General features: G+C 36.1%; 1 protein-coding gene across 3 annotated transcripts; it reads left to right on the forward strand.

Annotated features, from left to right (window-relative positions):
- The first annotated feature begins 997 nt into the window (after window positions 1–997).
- Window positions 998–17,969, forward strand: LOC136220447 (mediator of RNA polymerase II transcription subunit 8). Of its 3 annotated transcripts, XM_066008272.1 has the most exons (13): window positions 998–1,309; window positions 2,336–2,460; window positions 2,739–2,863; window positions 2,944–3,127; window positions 4,055–4,162; window positions 4,250–4,317; window positions 4,828–5,151; window positions 5,378–5,434; window positions 13,756–13,965; window positions 14,481–14,531; window positions 16,288–16,348; window positions 17,334–17,581; window positions 17,711–17,969. In XM_066008272.1, the coding sequence occupies exons 1-12, from the start codon at window positions 1,083–1,085 to the stop codon at window positions 17,546–17,548; spliced, it is 1,755 nt and encodes a 584-aa protein (XP_065864344.1). In that variant the 5' UTR covers window positions 998–1,082; the 3' UTR covers window positions 17,549–17,581; window positions 17,711–17,969. The 3 variants fall into 3 exon arrangements, 2 of the variants coding, with proteins under 2 accessions (XP_065864344.1, XP_065864338.1); XR_010684531.1 differs by lacking the exons at window positions 17,334–17,581; window positions 17,711–17,969 and adding an exon at window positions 15,290–15,653; XM_066008266.1 differs by having other exon boundaries at window positions 999–1,309; window positions 17,334–17,969.
- Window positions 17,970–19,040: the final 1,071 nt, after the last annotated feature.

Here is a 19,040-nt window from a genome sequence, read left to right on the forward strand (position 1 = left end):
AATATAATCCTACCTATTAAAGCATCGACAACCGAAGTCGAGCATACATACTACGATTTTCATACGTGAGTAACTGGTAGGAAAGAAAAGACGGTAGATGATAATGAAAAAAAGGTCATGTGTCTGGACATGTGGGTGGAATAGATGAGCGAAAGGTGCTATGGAGTGAGGAATATCCCGAATTTTATGTAAGTCAACTAAATGCATCTCGAGGCTGAGGTGTATACAAATGTGGTTGGGGGGAGGGGGGGGCTCCGGCCGCCGGAACCACCATTATCAGAGGTAGTTTCGGCCCTCTATTTCCACAAAATTTAAGAATTAGAGTGCTAATTGGCGATTTAATTGAACTTTAATTGGATATTTGATAAATTGGACATTTGATCTAGAACTTTGATTGAGTATTTGATAAACTGGCATGATCATGGGCGGTTCCAGGCACCCCGTCTCCAAGAAATATTAAAGGTGTACTGGTTTAGGACTCCTAAGATGGCCCGAGAAGTGTTAGACCCTTCCTAAATCGAAATTTCTAATTTTTTTTATCTGTTAAACCCCCATAAATCGAAATTTCTAATTTTTTTTGACATGTTAGACCATCTCAAACCCAAATTTCTATTTTTATTTTCCCGTTAGATCCTTCCTAATTCCAAATTTTTTTATTGAACATAATTTTTTTTACATTTTAAGAATTTTAGACAATCTAACTTAATTTTGAGAAGTTTTATATTAATACTTAAAAATTGATTCTTGACCACTCAGATTATAATATGTATATATACGAATTTTTTTTGAACAAATTCGATTTAGTTTTTTTTTACACATACGTACAAAATCGATCCTCCAACTAACCAACCAACCCTATATTCGTTGCTGTCTCGAGGTGATGCCATACCGAGAAAGTGGTCAGCTTCGGCCCGAGCTCAAATCCGGCTTAGCCCAACCAATGTGTATTAAAATATAACCTCCAAATTAAATTAAACGTTAATACGAGTAACGGAACTCTTTTTAATGAGAGCTTACCTTTTATAAACTCTTAAAACCTTGCTTTTTCCGAACCTTTTCAGGAGAGAAACACAAAGATCGATATGGAAGTAATGATGCAAGACCAGTCGCAACTCCAAAATCAACAACAGCAACAGCAACAGCAACCACAACCACCGCAGATGGTGGCGGCGGAGAGGCTGAATCAGGCGGTACAGCAGCAGCTTAACTTGGACCATGTAAAGACTCGAGCTATCAGCCTATTCAAAGCCATCTCCCGCATCCTCGAAGAGTTTGATGCCTACGCTCGATCCAACGCCAATCCTAAATGGTCGGTTCCTTTTCAATTTTGGCAATGTTTTCGTTTAATTTCCCTGTTTAATCCGTCTTTTAACCCGTTGTTATAACTAATTTGTAACCTCCTGAATGATTCGTTACTTTTAGTAATGCTGCTTAATTGAACTTTCTAGTTTGTTTGGTTGATGAGAAAATTGAAGTATAATGGAAGGGATTTATATGGCAGATTATTGAAAGTGGTAGCTCCTTGAGTTTCTAGTATTAACTTTATTGGCACCTTTTTAACCCCTTGTTATAACTAATTTGCAATCTCCTGAATGATTCCTTACCTTTAGTAGTGCTGCGTAATTGAACTTTCTGCTTTGTTTGGTTGATGAGAAAATGGAAGTATAATGGAAGTGATAGTTGAGAATTAATCGTTGAGCTGTTGTGACCTTTTTAACCCATTGTTATAACTAATTTGTAATTTCTGAATGATTCCTTATGTTTAGTAATGCTGCTTAATTGAACTTTCTGCTTTGTTTGGCTGATGAGAAAATGGAAGTACAATGGAAGGGATTTATATGACAGATTATTGAAAGTGGTAGTTCGTTGAGAATTAATCTTTGTCTTTCTAGTATTAACTTTCTTGGCTGTTGTGACCTTTTTAACCCCTTGTTAATTTGTAATTTCCTGAACGATTCCTTACGTTTAGTGATGCTGCTTAATTGAACTTTCTGCTTTGTTTGGTTGATGAGAAAATGGAAGTATAATGGAAGGGATTTATATGACAGATTATTGAAAGTGGTAGTTCGTTGAGAATTAATCTTTGAGTTTCTAGTATTAACTTTCTTGGCTGTTGTGACCTTTTCAACCCCCTTGTTATGACTAATTTGTAATCTCATGAATGATTCCTTAAGTTTTAGTAATGCTGCTTAATTGAACTTTCTGCTTTGTTTGGTTGATGAGAAAATTGAAGTATAATGGAAGGGATTTATATGACAGATTATTGAAAGTGGTAGTTCGTTGAGAATTAATCTTTGAGTTTCTAGTATTAACTTTCTTGGCTGTTGTGCAACAGGCAAGATATTTTGGGGCAGTTTTCAATGGTAAACTTGGAGCTTTTTAACATTGTGGACGAGATTAAGAAGGTCTCCAAGGCTTTTGTAGTGCAACCGAAGAACGTCAATGCAGAAAATGCTATGAGTATGGCTATCATTCTAACATCTGTAGTCAGATACATACAAGATATCTTTTGAAAATTGAGAATTTCTGATTTTGAACTTCAACAATCTGTTGTAATTACCTTAATTTGATTATACTACTGTTCCAGTCAAGTTTTTTCTCTACTTTCTCAATCTTGTTAAAGTTTTTGAAGCATTAACATATCTCTTTATGTCTTTAAAGTTTCTTAACGCACTGGTAATGGTAATATGATAATTGTCTAGGGGAAATGACATTTTTTTTGGGGTTCTCTGATACAGTTTTACCTGTCATGTTATCCTCGAAACTATTGCCGGAGATGGAAGTAGATGATAATTTTAAGAGAGAGCAATTGCTTCAGGGATTGCAAAGTTTGCCTATATCTTCTCAAATCGAAAAGTTAAAGGTGAGTTGGAGTCTATAGAATAGTCAGTACATTATCTAAAAGTTGCTTGCTTTCAAGGATCTGAGTTTCTAGTTATACAGAATAGAATTGATATGATTGGGGCAGCCTGTGAGAGTGCTGAAAAAGTATTAGCTGATACTCGTAAAGCCTATCAATTTGGTACTCGACAAGGACCAGCCATTCTTCCAACTTTAGATAAGAGCCAGGCTGCAAAAATTCAAGAACAAGAGAACTCACTCCGAGCTGCTGTAAATGTTGGTGAAGGTTATGCTCTTAACTTCAAAAAAATTCATTTTTGTATCTGTTTGATCTTTTTGCTTGGATAGTGAAAAATTTCATTTTTGTATCTGTTTGATCTTTTTGCTTGGATAGTGAATAAGTATGGGAAGGGGACTAAAACTCAAATATTTTGAAACGTCTTTCTTATGATAGTAGATGTGGTTATCTTGTGTGTCAAATAGAAGAAGGTGCATATTTATAAGACCATCTTCCCGTGAACAATTTTAGCAAAATGATTTGAGGACACAGCTCCATGTAGGCATTAACTTAACATATACTAATTGCTTCATGTGCAGAACTTTCACAGAAGCAGCTTAAGCATTGTAAATGCAACAGTATTATTTCAGTTTTTTTCTTTAAATTAAATCAAATTCTATATATATATATAGAATATCTCCAAATATTAAACTTCTTACTTCTTATTCGCATGAATTCATATAGAAAATCTATAGAGTTGATTTGTAGGTAGGGCTGCTTCAATCCTCCAAACTATGCTTCTCATATTCGTTGTTGTGCATATGCAAGTATAATTAACTATCGGTGAGAATGGTTGTAAACCATTAAGAACTGATTTTTGCAAGATACCTAGGATCCCTTGCTCCTTCTTGTGAAAGCCGAGCATGATTTCTCCAACTTCATAGTAACTAACTTCCAGGAGAAACACTTACCTTGTTAGAACATTTGTAGGCATAATTTTGAGACTTAGAGAGATATAGTCTGGTAGCTGCATGGTTAAAGTTCAGTGTAAGTCAAAATTGTGCTAGTCTTGAATGACAGCAACTGACCTGTGTTTTTTCAAGGTCTGTTGCTTGGGTTTTTGAGTTTTGATTGGAGAATTAGTGTTGTCAACACTTGATACTATTATTGAATACGATTAGTATCAATTGTTTTGAAAATGTTATGTTAATGCAGGACTTAGAGTAACTGGTGACCAAAGGCAGATTACGTCTGGACTCCCTATGCACCTGGCAGATGTGCTGTCCGTAGGTGATGGAGTGCATAGTTTTTCTGATCCTTCGGGTAATAAGCATTCATGTCATGGGTAAATCATGCATATTTGCTTGTTATTTTATGGTAACCTGATATTGAGGAATATCTCTTTGTCAGGGATGTACTTGAAAAGTACGCCACCTCTATCGTCAAATACTATCAATAATCAGGGACCTTTATTACAGGTTAGAAGATTGGCTTTTTATTGGGACTCTCATTTTACTTCCCAATTTTTCTTTGTCCTTTTTGCACTTGTGGCATCATCATTCATTGTCCGTGTTTGTCACCTACTTATCTACATTAGCATTTCTTTGCATTTCTTTTGGTCTAGCTGTTACATTCTTACCCATCAGTTTTTGCTGTTAAATTCTAGATTATTTCACATACATTCTGTCTCCAAATTCAAAACGTGAGACCCATCATTGACTTATGTTCCCTGCTGCATATGGTTTGTAGTTGCAGCTAACCAAATACTAAATGCAAGTATGCAACAGATCTTGTAGTATAAATAAATGATTTATGTTGCAATTCATTAACCATAAATGTGCTGAAGCAGGCAGGATTTTAACAATCTTCTACATATTTATGTGAGTTTTTTAGTTTTAGCTATTTTCATTTGCTAGAACTACATTTTACTTCATTTTTCACTGCGTTGTGCCATTTTTAGCCTTTTATCTGTTGCATATTTGTATCAGGCATCAGGATCAACACTTGGTGGAAGATCTGCTGCATCTCCTTCTGCTGCTACAAGTATTACTTCCTTTGACAACACAACAGCTTCTCCGCTTCCATATGCCAATTCACCGAGGTCTGGGACAAACATGATGAATACGCCTTCTCCTCAACAACAAACTCAACAACAGCAACAGCAGCAGCAGCAGCAGCACCAACAGCAGCAGCAACAACAACAACAACAACAACAACAAAGGCAAAAGATGATGCAGTTACCTCACAGTCAACAGCAGCAACTCCTTGCTCAGCAACAATACAGACAATCTTCAATTCAAGGATTGGGACAGGTATGATTTTGCTGCATCTCTACATATTGGAACTTTTTCTCTTTGGAAGTTAATATCTTAATTTTTTTTCTTCTCAAAAAGTGGCTTCATGGTATTGTGTATTGAGCTCAGATTCTTCGAGTTTTCTACTTCGTATTTCCAGCCTCTGTGACCTTCATATCCTTTCAAGTTTGCTATCTCTTTTCTGTTTTGATAATATCTAACTGATATATTCAAAATTTCGCAGAACCAGCTACAGCAGCTGCATGATTTGTCGGCACAAGGTCAACAGAAGTTTCAGACGGTAATATTGTAGTTCACTTCTTAAAGGGCGGCCCGGTCGCATTACGCGTCCCCGCTGAGCGAGGGTCCGGGGAGGGGTCCCACCACAAGGGTGTATTGGGGGCAAGCCTTCCCTTGCCAATTTAATTGGCAAGAGGCCGCTCCTAAGACTCGAACCCGTGACCTCTGGTCACACGGCAACAACGTTTTACCGTTGCGCCAAGGCTCGCCCTCTATTGTAGTTCACTTCTTAATTACGATTAATTTTACTGTCTTGTTTTAATGTTTTAATGTATCTTTTAATGTTGGTTAGAATCAATCCGTACGAGTCACAGAGTCATATTAGAGATTGCATTGTTGAAGTCTCTAAGATTGAGCTGAAACTCACAAATCTACACGCTTAGGCTACTTTCATCTTGTCAAAGATTTTGAAACTTGTTCAACATGTTATGAAGGATGTTTCATGTCTCCCCATAATATAATGAAATAAGCCCTCTCAATTTGTTTCTCAAGACTAGCAAAACAAATATCTAGATGCTAAAATTCCACCTAATTGAGCAGCTTTTTTGTCAACCTTCAAAGAAAGCCAATCCGACTCTCCTTTCTGTCCATTATTGAAAAAAGATTAGTTACAAACAATTAAATTAGGCCTGCTACTTTACAAAAGCTTATGTAGGACAAGTAGGGATTCATAACCCATGATATAGACTATATCTGATTCGCTGATGATGCAATGTTTATTTTGAGAAAGAGACCATACAAGAAAGCCAATGAAATATAATTTTAACTATAAAATACCTAAATTAGCAGAAGGACAATCATCAAATTCAAGAAAATATAAGAAATTTCTGGGGAAGTGGTGAAAGGAAGGGGACATTAATTTGTAACATTTTAATTCAACCAGAAAACCATTCACTATGACAATCTCAACCATAGAAGGCCGAACCACTAAAAGTAGGATGTGTCTTTGGCAGAACATCATATACCATCTCCACTTCCTCTACTCAATTTCGATATTGATACTACTGCTGACAAGATGTTAAATAATGTTTCCTTGTGTATATTATGATAGTGATATTTTAGGCACTACTTAGAATGATATCTGTGAACGTTATTAGTGTGAATAGGTATTAATTAGCATTGAGTTATTTTCCTAGTTAGATACCAATTCTTTGTATAAATACTTATACCACTTCATAATCAAATCATTGAGATTTCTCTCAACCACTCTTGTTTGGTTACATGGTACCACCCTTGTGAGCAGTGGTCCTTTTTTTTCAGTCTGTTTATTATCTGCCCTAGTGAGCAGATTTTTTGGGGACCTAGGGTTCCAGTATTTCTTGTCTCACCACCCATATCTGCCCTGGTGAGCAGATTTTTGGGGACCTAGGGTTCCAGTATTCTTTTGTCTCACCACCCACCCCAGAAGAACTCTCTTGCTCCGATTGGCCTTCCCTCAAAATCCGGGGACTGTCCGACAAGCGAGTGCACCCCACGTGCCGCCACCACACTCTATCGTCGCCAGTCAACGCGTTAGAGCGTGTGGCGCTGCCGTTACATCGTCAATCAGTTCGTCCGTTGTCGCCTCTTCATCTCTGGTGTTTCTGTCTGGTTAGTTTCTGGTTCTTCCAATTTCCGGTGTGCGCTGGCCTTTGCGTGTCTTCTGTGGATTATTACTTTCTGATTTCTTATCTGCTTATTTCTTTGGATTGGTTTTCTGTTTCGTGGGCTTTTGCTGAATTGTTATTGATTTTCTGTAAGTTTGATTTCTTTGGGCAATTTCTTTGTGGTATTTGTGGTTTATTTGCTCAAGTATCAATTGTCATGGCTGAAGGAAAGGAAGATACTTCTAATGCTATGGTCACTAATGTCATTCTGGTGTCCCCTAAAATCACCGAGCATAAATTGACTAGCTCAAATTATTTGGATTGGTCCAAAACTGTCAAGATTTATCTGCGAAATATTGGGAAGAGTCGTGACTTCACTTACGACCCCAAACCTAATGACGAGGATTGGTCAGAAGATGATGCTCGCCAGTTCATTCAAATTAAGAACTTGATTGACACATCCATTGTGAGTTCGTTTCATAATTGTGACTATGTCAAGGAACTGATGGACTATTTGCACTTTTTATACGCTTGAAGCGTTAATATGTCACGTATATTTGATGTTTGTAAGGTTTTTTATCATTCTGACCAAAACCTGTTAAGAAAGTGAATTTTCGAAGAATTGAATGAATTGCTACGTATGTTACAGAACACTTCCCTTTAGTAGCGTTTTCGTGTTTTGTGTCTGTGTCCATTTTGTTTCCGTATCTGTTTCCGCTTGAAGGCTATTTTATGAAAGTTATGTTTTAGAAATAACGTTTTCCCGTACCTGTTTCCGTGTCAGTGTCCGTGCAATATAGATTGCTACCTTTGAGCACTGATATCAAAGTGCTTAAACAACGCGAACACATGTTCGTCATCAGGTATTTATGTGGACTTGGAACCAATTATGAGTCTGTCACCTCTCAGATTTTGTCCATTGTTAAACCCTTAGTGCGAATGAGGCCCTTACTCATGTTCTGCGGAGTGAAATTACTTCTTCAACTCCTCGTGTTGTTCCTGCATCTAGTGCACTAAGATTGGGTCTGATTGCACTTATAAGGGACCTAATAGGGAGGTACTCGATAGAAAGGCCTTAGAGTAGGGAGGAAAAGTTTTGTGCTATTATTGTCATGAGTACTTGACAAAAATTATAAAACAAGTCGCACAAGAGTTTGCTCATGTTGCCCTTGCTAATGCCACATCCTCATCCTCGGGAGTATGCCAAGTACTAGAAAACATTAGCTGCACAACATTCATCTTCTATCACTGCCATCTTGAGTAGGCTAACTCAAATAAATGCGTCATTTCATCCTCTTCAAAATGGATCATTGATTCTGGTACTACAGATCACATGACACGTATTCTAAAGTTTTCTCTTCTTAGGCCCTGTTCTTTATTACTTAATTTCAGTAACAATCAGTTCAGTTCAGTAGTAATCAGTTCAGTATTCAGTTTCAGTATTCAATAATTTATCATTATTTATTATAATTATTATATATTATTATTATTTATATATAATTTATTATTATTATCATTATTTATTTATAATTTCAGCAATTTATTATAATTATTATAATTTATTATATATTAATTTATCTATTTTCATTATAATTATATTTATATATAATTTATGCTTTGTCATTATATATATTATCATTATTTATTATAATTATAATTATTTGGTGCAACTTATTTGCAAATTTTGCGAAAAGTAAATAAATATTATATTAATACGTTTACATTACAATGCTCTAAAAAATTAACTGGCTCAACTACCTTAATATCTCAAATAGTGCAATTTTATCCCTAATATTAGAAGCCAATAGCAATTTTACCCTTAACATTGATAAATTGAGTCAAGATTTTGTATTCATATGAAAATTCATATTTAGACGTTAGGAGTAAAATAACCCCGGACCCAAAACGTTAAAGGTATTTTTGTACCTTAATACTTAATTGTAATAAAAAGTTAAGAGTGTGTATTCATATAAAAATTTGTATTTAATTTCATAGGCTTTAAATTATATATAAATTTGTGTTTGTATGTAATTTATATTTTTAATTTAAATTAGACTCATTTTTATTTAATGTCATAGGATTTTATCGAGCCTAGATTTTATTTGATATTTAATTTAGTTTAATCTTTAATAATATGTTTATTTATTATTGATATTATTTTTTTTGGTAGAAATATTATTATTATTATTATTATTATTATTATTATTATAAGCTTATTAATGTCCAATATTATCATTAAATTATTTTAAAGTCTAATATCATCATTATTGTTACGTTCGATTAAATTCGGTTAAGTTCGGTATCATTCAGTTAAGTTCAGTAGCATTCAGTTAAATTCAGTTCAGTATTCAGTATCATTCAGTTCAGTTCAGTAGCATTCAGTTCAGTTCAGTTCAGTTTTTTTCAGTAATAAAGAACAGAGCCTTATTGCGGTACTTTTCCTTCCCATGTAACCCTAGCTTGTGGAACAAATTCATCAGTCATTGACTCTTGCACTATTGACTCAACTTCTACACTTTCTCTTTCATCTATTCTAAATAGACCCGGTTTTGCCTTTAATTTGAGTAAACTTACTTGTAATCTAAATTGTTCTATCTCATTTTTCCGTGGCAATTGTTTGTTTCAGAATCTCCTGAGGAAGCAGATTATTAAGAGGCGAGAATCTGGAGGTCTCTACGCGTTGGATACTCATATTAGAAGACCTATCGCTTGCTCTGTTGAAAGGAAACGGAAACGAAACTGATACGGAAACAGAAATGGACACCGAGAAATGTTGTTTCTTAAAAAAATATAGCTAGGGAACGATAATGGAAGCGGAAGCGGACACGCAACGCGGAAACACCAGTGACGAAGAGTTCTCGTGCAACATAGCTTGCTCCAGTGTATCCACTCCGTTTGATGAGCACTGTCGATTAGACACCGATCTCTACCTCTTTTGAAGAAGTTGCGTCGTTAGTTTCAAAGTTTATCTAGTTTAGATTGTGAGTCTTAGTCAGTTAGCTAAACATTATCGCATGCCTTCCTCTCCAAGATTCAATAAGAGGTCAAATTTTCCTTTTGAATTAGTATTTTGTTACGTTTGTGGATGATTTTTTTTCTCGTACTACTTGGTTATATTCTATGAAGCACGAACTCTTCCCCGGGGTCGCCGTGGCCGTGTCGGACTCGCCAGACTCGGGGACTCGCAGGGGACTCGACGGGACACGGCGGGACTCGGCGGTGACACGACGGGGACATGGGACACGGATGGGACTCGACAGGGACACGAATGGGACTCGACAGTGACACGGTAGGGACTCGGCGGGGACTCGGCTAATGGTGAAAATATGTAAAATTTTAGGGTTTTTTAAAATCTTTTAAAACCTATGGTTCAATTACAAAATTTGACAAAAAAAAACCTAAACTACATCTAATTCTCACCTGAGTAACGCGTTTATAAACGCTTACAGCTTTTTTCTCTTCCTTCTTCGATTTGTTTTGTGATTTAGCAAGTTTTTTGTATATATTTTATATCTAATATATATAGAATTAATTATATAGAATTTGCCGTGTCCCGCCGCACCCGTGTCTCATACATAGTTATTAAAGGCGCACTAAGGCGCAAGGGGGTCCTGGAGCCTTGGCACAAGGCGCAACTTAAGGCGCGCGCCCGAGCGACCCGAGGCGCACACAAAAAAAAAAATCATAAATTCATAATACTAGTCACAAATAATCACAAATAGTCAAATAACAACAATAAAACCATAAAATGCACGAGTTAAGTTCTAGTTAACTACTAAGGCATGAGTTAACTGTTGCGATATGTGAAGTAAAAACTGTCGATTTTTGTCTATCCATGCTTTTCTTTTATTTTTTGAACTTAAAAAACCCTAAAATACCCTAACCCTAAAATACCCTAAAAACCCTAAGTACCCTCAACCCTAAAATACCCTAAGGTAGCTGAGGCGCACCAAGGCGCACTAAGGCGCGCGCCTGACTGACCGCGCCCGCGCCCGCCTTTGGGCTCCAGAGGCGCGCCTTTAATAACTATGGTCTCATATTTTCTAAAAATGCCGTTTGCCATGTCCGCACCCGTGTCCGCATCCGTGTCCGCACCCGAGTCGGTGCTTCATAGGTTATATTTAATGAAAATTTGTTCTGAATTATTCACTTATTTCACTGCTTTTTGTCTTGATATTAAAACTCAATTTAATGTTTTAGTTCATTAATTAAGAAGTGACAATGCTAAAGAATACTTTTTCGAACCATTTCAAACTTTCATGCTCTAGAATGAGATTCTTCACCAATCTTCCATGTTGATACACCTTTTCATAACGGTGTGGCTGAACGCAAAAATCGTCTTTTTCTTGAAACAAGTAGAGCTCTTTTATTCCAGACACATGTTCCTAAATAGTTTTGGGAGCCCTGTTTTCTTATAAACTAAATGTCTTCCTCAATCTTACAGGGCGAGACTCTTTATGGTATTTTTTTTCCTAACAAACCATTGTTTTCTAGCTCACCACAATTTTTTGGGAGTACTTGCTTTGATCGGATTCTCGACCACAAGTCACTAAACTCAACCCCAAAGCCTTCAAATGTATCTTTCTTGGTTACTCTCATTTTCATATCGATGCTTTTGTCTCTCATTTAATAAGTATCTTCTATGTTCTGATTTCACAGTTTGTGCCCACGCAACCACATAAGGCGCCTATTTTGTTAGGTGTATTCAAGACGTCAAAATCCTCTTGCTTTTGGTCAATATTTGTTTTGTCATCACATCCACCTTCTGAAACAAGTTAAGATGACTCTAATCTTCTTATTGCACTACCCAAAGGTAAATGTTCATGCACTTACCCTATTTCTGCTTTTGTTTCTTATGATAACATGTCCTCCACTTCACGTTCTTTTGTTGCTTCCGTTGACTCTACTACTGTTCCTAAATCCCTCTCGGAGACCTTATCGCATCCTGGTTGGCGCAATGCAATTGTAGAATAAATGAATGCTTTGGATGCTACTGGTACTTGGGATTTGGTAAATTTGCATGTTGGAAAGAAGTCTATTGGATGCCGATGGGTGTATGCTATTAAAGTTAATTCTGATGGATCTGTGGGTCGTTTGAAAAGCACGTCTTGTAGCAAAAGGGTATGCTCAGTTCTATGGGGTCGATTATTCTGACACTTTTCACTGGTGGCAAAGATGACTTCTATTTGGCTTTTTATCTCAATGGCGGCCTATTGTAATTGGCCCTTGTATTAGTTGGATATCAAAAATGATTTCTTACATGGGGACTTTTAAGAAGAAGTATATATGGAGCAACTCGTAAGGTTTGTTGCTGGGAAAAATAGCAAAGTTTGTCGCCTCTGCATATCCCTATGTGATTTGAAACCAAGACCTCGAATATGGTTTGGGAAGTTTAGCAGTTGACAAGTTTAGTGGTTGAGAAGTTTGGGATGAAGAAGTGTTGTGATCACTATGTTTTGTATAAACACTATGCATTGGGTATCGTTCTCCTTGTCGTTTATGTAGACGATATTGTTATTACATGGAAGTGACATTTCAAGAATCTCATCTCTAAAATCCTTTCAACCAAGTACCAGGGGCACTAAAGTACTTATTGGGAATTGAGGTGTCAAGAAGTAAGAAAGACTCTTGCTGTCTCAAAGAAAATATGTTCTTGATTTGTTGTCAGAAACACGAAAATTTAGAGCTAACCCGTGCAACGCGTCTATGACTCCAAATTCGCATCTCACATCGGCATGAGAGTTATTTGAAGATCTTGGAAGATATAGGCGTTTGGTGCGAAAACTGAACTATCTTAGAGTGAGTAGACCTGATATAGCCCATTCTATCAATATCGTTAGCCAGTTTATGTCTTCTCCCACCATTGACTACTAGACTGTGCTTGAACAGATTTATGCTACTTAAAAGGAACCCTCGGACGAGGAATACTTGCAAGAATCATAGTCATACCGAGATTGAATGTTTTTCTGAGATCAAATGTTTCTTCGATATAGACTTGGCAGGAGACAAGGATGATAGGAGATTCAATACTGGTTCGTTGGAGGGAATTTAGTTTCTTGGAAGAGCAAGAAGCAACATGTAGTATCTTGCTCCACTGCAAAATCTGAGTATCGAGCAATGTCTCAATCAACTTGTGAGATTATGTGGATTCGTAATCTCTTGTCTGAACTTAGATTCAAGATCGCTACTCCAACAAAGTTATGGTGTGATAATAAAGCAGTTCTTCATATTGCCTCCAACCATGTGTTACATGAATTTACTGAGCATATTGAAGTAGACCGCCATTTTGTTCGTGAGAAGCTAGAGATATCTTAACTAAAGCGTTGAATATGGTTCATGTTAACTATATTTGTAACAAGCTGGGCATGTTTAATATCTATGCTTCAGCTTGAGTGAGAGTGTGAACATAATCAATGTGAACCGGCTAACAAGAAACGCGGCTTTCGCGCAGCTCAATCGTGTGAATGTTATTAGTGTAAATCAACTAAAGTGCTAACAGGCAACGTGTCTTTCGCGCAGCTCAATCATGTGAATAGATGTGAATATGTATTAATTAGCATTAATTAGTATTGATTTACTTTCCTGGTTAGGCACCAGTTGTTTATATGAATACCTGATCACCTTCATAATCAAATCATTGCGATATCTCTCAACGACTCTTTGTTTGATTTCAATATCATCTATTACATTTTATGCTCTGTAATAATTATTGCTTGGTTTAAATTAATCTCCACAGTTACATGGGCAACATCAGATGCAGTTTTCTCAGGCATTGGGGCACCAGCAATTTCAGGGTAGACAACTTTCCTCCGGACATGTTCAGCATGGAATGACTCAAAGCGCACTCAACCAAGGAAATCAGTTAAATCGCCATTTAAGCCAGTTTTCCAATACTGCAAACAGTGCATTGTTTAATGCTGCTCAGGGGGCATCAAATACACAGATGGTTAGTTATGTTGATTTATTCTAAATTTGCCCCTAAAGTAAGAAATTGTATAGAAGTTTGTCCTCAACTTTTCCAACCTGAAGCAATTTTGGGCCCGGGTAAAGTCCCGTTTAGGAATTCCATTACCTTGGCCTAACATTACTCCTGGTTCAAAATGTTGAGCCCAAAATTTACAATTTCATACGTTAGAGGTATATTTGCACTCCCCGAAAACGTTTGGGTCAAATTTGGAACTTATTCCATTCTTCAAACCTTATGTCATCAATAATTTATACTGAAGTTTCTTGTGTTGCATGTGTTTGTCAATTTAGAGTTGATTTTCTCCTTAATTTGGAAATTTTGAATGTACTTAAAAGATATTTATAACTGATAGTGAATGCATAACAACTGGATTTATTTAATTAGACATATCCTTTTTGCTGCTAAAGAGATTTTTTTCCTTTATTCTTCTGATTATAACTACTATGTTCCTTTTTGATGCATCTCAGACTTACTAAGTATACTTTCCTATTCAGATTCCAAACATGTCTACAATGACATCTCAGGCAATGGTTCCACGAATGCAGGTAATTTTTAACAATTTAATAGAATCAAGAGTCTTCCACAAATGAGAAGCAACTAAAACGGTGACGTTTTTCTCGTAAGAAGTTGTAAATAGAGGATTTGGTCATTTGCTTTATAGATTGATTGAAGGAAGTCATTGCCCCATTATGTCATAGCTAGACTTATAGTTGTTAAAGGCGTACCTTATGCAAAGCTCGGGGGTTTGAGCCTTAATACCCCTAGGCGAGGCTCAGTTTAACAGGTGTGCGCCTTGCTTGGGCTTCGGAGACTCCCCTCAGGCGCGCCTCGGTAACATTAGTCTTTTAATTGGGTTTTATTGTTTTCTTTTGAGTAAACTTCAATTTAGCAGTTAATATAAATTCTAATCTAAATAAAAGTGTAAAACTAAAGAAGAATATGAAGAGACCTAAGAGTTTAAGACGTTAAGAGAATCCATTCATTCTGCACTGCTGTGACACAAGAAACACAACCAACATAGAGCTAGAGACATTGCTTGATAGTTTATTAGGATCCGTTAGGTTAAGAATATGTCTCTATGAACTTAACTTGGTGTTTTTTACGTAATATTATGTTTCTATGTGGTTTTGTCTTGTTTAATGTCTCTATGAACTTAACTTGGTGTTTTTTTACGTAATATTATGTTTCTATGTGGTTTTGTCTTGTTTACGTGGTTGCAAGTGTGTTTTTTTGGTTCATAATGACGTATGCTTTAACTAGTAATAGGGTAATGACATTAGTATAAAAAATTGATTTTGTACAGGGCACAATGCCTATGTCCGGAAGTTTCCCGCATTCTTAGTTAGCCTATTTTTTAGTCAAGCTTTCTGCTAGAAGTAGCCTCCGAAAGAAAGATAGAACAACTCAAATCAAAGAAAGTTTCGTCAACTATTCTTATTAGCACAGCTTTTGAGTTCCATTCTCTCTTTTCGAGAAGGTCATAACGGAATTCAATTCTGCTTTTAAAGGACTATCCATCAAAGATTTGGGAATGGAAATATTACTTCTTGTTGAGTCAGACTCGGGCTATTTTAACTAGAAAAAAAAGGTAGCTTCCTTCTTTGTCAAGCGCCTCTTTGATTGATGAAAGATTGATCTACCAAATACAAAAGCAAGTTGTCGAGAAGGTAATGTTGATTTTGTGATTCAAAGTGTGCTTCTTTCTAGTCAAATAAATACCATAAAATGATTTTTCTTTTATTGATGAACTGAATTAAAAGATTATGGAACATAGAAAACTCGCGATCGCTCCGATCTTTACTGTATCTGTATCGAAGAGATGCGATGAAGTGTTCGGCTCTCGCTATGGTCTTCATGTGTACAGTACTTCTTCACTAGTTCTAAACAAAACAATTATAAATAACTTTTCTTCTAAAAAAAAAAAGGCCAGGGAAGGCAGATTCTTTTAATTTTCTGTGCCTCCTGTTCATCAGGCGCGTCTTTTTGCCTAGGATCCAGAACACCTTTAATTCTGGCAAAGATGGAGGGTCCTAAGCTCCTAGCTGAACCATTCATATATGTTCTTTTCTCACCTTTAAAACAAGTAGACAGTGCATCAGCATTTCTTATAGCAGTAAGTGGTAATCTGCATCTTTCATATGGTCTCCTCAACTCTCAATTTTATTATCTCCGCATATAATTTTTTTCTTTCTTGTTGAGATTTGATTGTTTCTCTTATGTTATAATCTGCACAATATTGATTACAACATTCTTGAATCTTGACGACGCAACATTCCAATTGTTTCATAACCTTTCGTGCAGTTTGGCTTGAGCGGTAGCAATCCCCAGAGGAGTCATGCATCCCAAATCCTGAATGACCAAAGTAGGAACTGATCTTGTTACTTTTCTTAAGTGATAACGTTCAAATTTACCCTTAACTTTTTGGGAAAGTGTTGATATACTCCTAATGTAAGAACTGGTAAAATTTTGTCCTCAACGTTAACCTGGAGCAATGTTGGACCTAGGTAACAGTTTATGTAGGCTCGGTATTGGCTCGTTAATGTCTTAGGCCGAGCCAAGCTTCGACAAGCATGACCGAGCTTTTACCGAGTTTTGATTGAGCCGAGCTTTGATCGAGCTTAACCAGATGAATAGATGTATAGAATAAGTAACATAGGAGAAAAAAAAAACTAAAGATCTGTAACATACTCCACAATTTAGCTAGAGAAGAATATTAGTATTTAGGGTTTGTATTTTGAAATGTATACTTACATTTCTCTACAGATAGAACTTGTGGAGGGAGAAACAGATTAGTCTAGGGTTTGTATTTTGAAATTCGAATTCATAATTTTCAGACTAGCCCAAACCCAAAGCAGCCAGTGAGTGTTTTCTTTTTTTGGATGGGAGCTTCTGAGCTGTGACTAGTTGAGAGTTAAGAGTCGAGTACTAACTATTAATTTTCTTTCTTTTCCCATGGTTATTAATTATTTTATTTTGAATTAAAAATTAACGAAATATATATAGCAATTAAAAAGAATATAGCCCGTTCATAAGCTTTCAAGCCGAACTTAAGGAAGCTCAGACTCGGCTCTTTAATGTCTCGAGCTGAACTTTGACAGTTTTAACCGAGCCGAGCTCAAATAGGTTGCGAGCTAGCCTGGCTCATTAACGCTCTTACATGGGCTTAACATTGCTCCTTATTTGAAAAGTCCAAAATTGGTACTATTTTCAGCGTTACCAACAAATTTGGATCTTATCTCTTTTTTTTTTACCTTCCTAAATGTGAACCAGTTTAAGAATACTTAAGGTGTTTCAGTTTGAGGTGTAGTATTAAGAGGCTAATATTGAGCTGAGTGTTTTGGTTGCAGTGTTTAACATGGGAGTATCAAATGCTGGTAACATGATACCTCTACAGCAGCAGCAGCAACAGCAAGCCCAGCAGCAGCAACAGCTTGCTGCTCAAGGAGCATATGGTAATATGCAACAAAATGCTCAGAATTTGCAGTCAAGTATGGTAGCGCTCCAGAACGCTTCGCAAAATCATCCGAATTTTGTTCAACAGAGACAGCAAAACCAGCAGTGACTATTAACGAGCCAACCTGTTAGCTTATAGTCGGTTACCTAGTTTATAGTCGGTTACCTAGTTTTACAACAACATGTTGCTGCTGTAGTTAGGTCTCCGCTGATCCTAGGAAGTGATCAGCAGAAATCTAACTACAGCAGAAACGTGTTGTTGTGAAACTAGGTAACCGACTATATGCTAACACGACCCTTTAGCCAATATACAGTAGGAGCTCGCTCTAATTCACTTTTTATGACCTCATCACCTTCAATTCAATGTCTAATAATGTGATCATTGTTTTTTTTTTTCAATATCAACAGAATTTCATGTAGTGATATATATAAGTTTTTATTTGGTATGTCGATTGCACTCATGATTATATTTAGGGTATGTTTGATTTAACTATTATAATTATGTTATAATTATATTTAGGATTAATGCATTATTTGGATTCAAATCTTGTCATTGTCCTTGTTATCATAAACATGACATATAATTCTTTTGACACGTCACATGTACGTATGATAATTATTTTAATTTTATTTTTACATATATGGATAAATAAAGAATTAATTTTTTATTTGTTTATCTATATATTAAATCTATGAGAAAATTAAAATAATTGCCATGTGTCAAAAATTGTGCTATCCGATAAGAATTAACATATCAGTTTCATTTAAAATGAGTTAAATTGAATAGATGGAAATATTCATGGACAAATATTATCAAATGATGCCGTGACAAGATTTTGTCTATTTACAGAAATAGACGTGTATTCCTTATACTTAGGATGTGTTTGGTTTAATTGTTTGTGTTATATTTTAAATAATTATGAGCGGGAGAAAAAAAACAACAAAAAAAAATATATAAATACAAAAAAATGCAAAAAGAGAGAAAAAAAGGAATTAAATGGGCAGTGAATTACATTCAAGACCGTTTCTATCATTGCAGAGAGTGTTTGTTTACCTACTCTTGTATGCCTTTTCACTCTAAAATTGGAGAGTTTTAAGCGTTTGATTAGGGATATTCTGTTTACCTTTTATACATGAAAAGTAGCTTTTTAAACCGTAACAACAATTACAGTACTAGCAACAGTAGGTAAATCAAATGCGGCACTATATTTATATAATATACCAACATATTCAAGCCTATAAATTACAAAATGAATTGCCTCCTCTTTCACTTGTTGATAAATATCATAAATTGCAGTCACAGGGTATGACTTTGAATGTAATCGGAAAATTTGTCAGCGGAAATTAATTGCCGGAAAATTTGTTTTTGCATCTCTGTCAGTGAGACTTGGAACTACAATTGCAGCATTTCTGTATAAACCATTCTAACCTGTAAAAAAACACACAATAAATACATAAACCATGTCAACGTAGCAGAGATTACATTCTCATCACCGCTCGGGATTCCCCTTCCCTGAATCATAAACGGGAAACTTTTTGTCCCCATGCCCGACTCCTAAATAGGAAAAAGTTTGTCTTCTCCTCGTAGGGATCCTCATTCT

Source organism: Euphorbia lathyris, chromosome 1, assembly GCF_963576675.1.
Source record: "Euphorbia lathyris chromosome 1, ddEupLath1.1, whole genome shotgun sequence".
Taxonomy (NCBI): Eukaryota; Viridiplantae; Streptophyta; class Magnoliopsida; order Malpighiales; family Euphorbiaceae; genus Euphorbia; species Euphorbia lathyris.

Bases quoted from the DNA above. Each gene is read 5' to 3' on its own strand.
- LOC136220447 (XM_066008272.1), top strand. From the start codon at position 1,083: ATGGAAGTAATGATGCAAGACCAGTCGCAACTCCAAAATCAACAACAG. The intron at 3,128-4,054 runs GTTATGCTCTTA...ATGTTAATGCAG, and splicing joins TGCTGTAAATGTTGGTGAAG to GACTTAGAGTAACTGGTGAC. The intron at 4,318-4,827 runs GTTAGAAGATTG...TATTTGTATCAG, and splicing joins ATCAGGGACCTTTATTACAG to GCATCAGGATCAACACTTGG.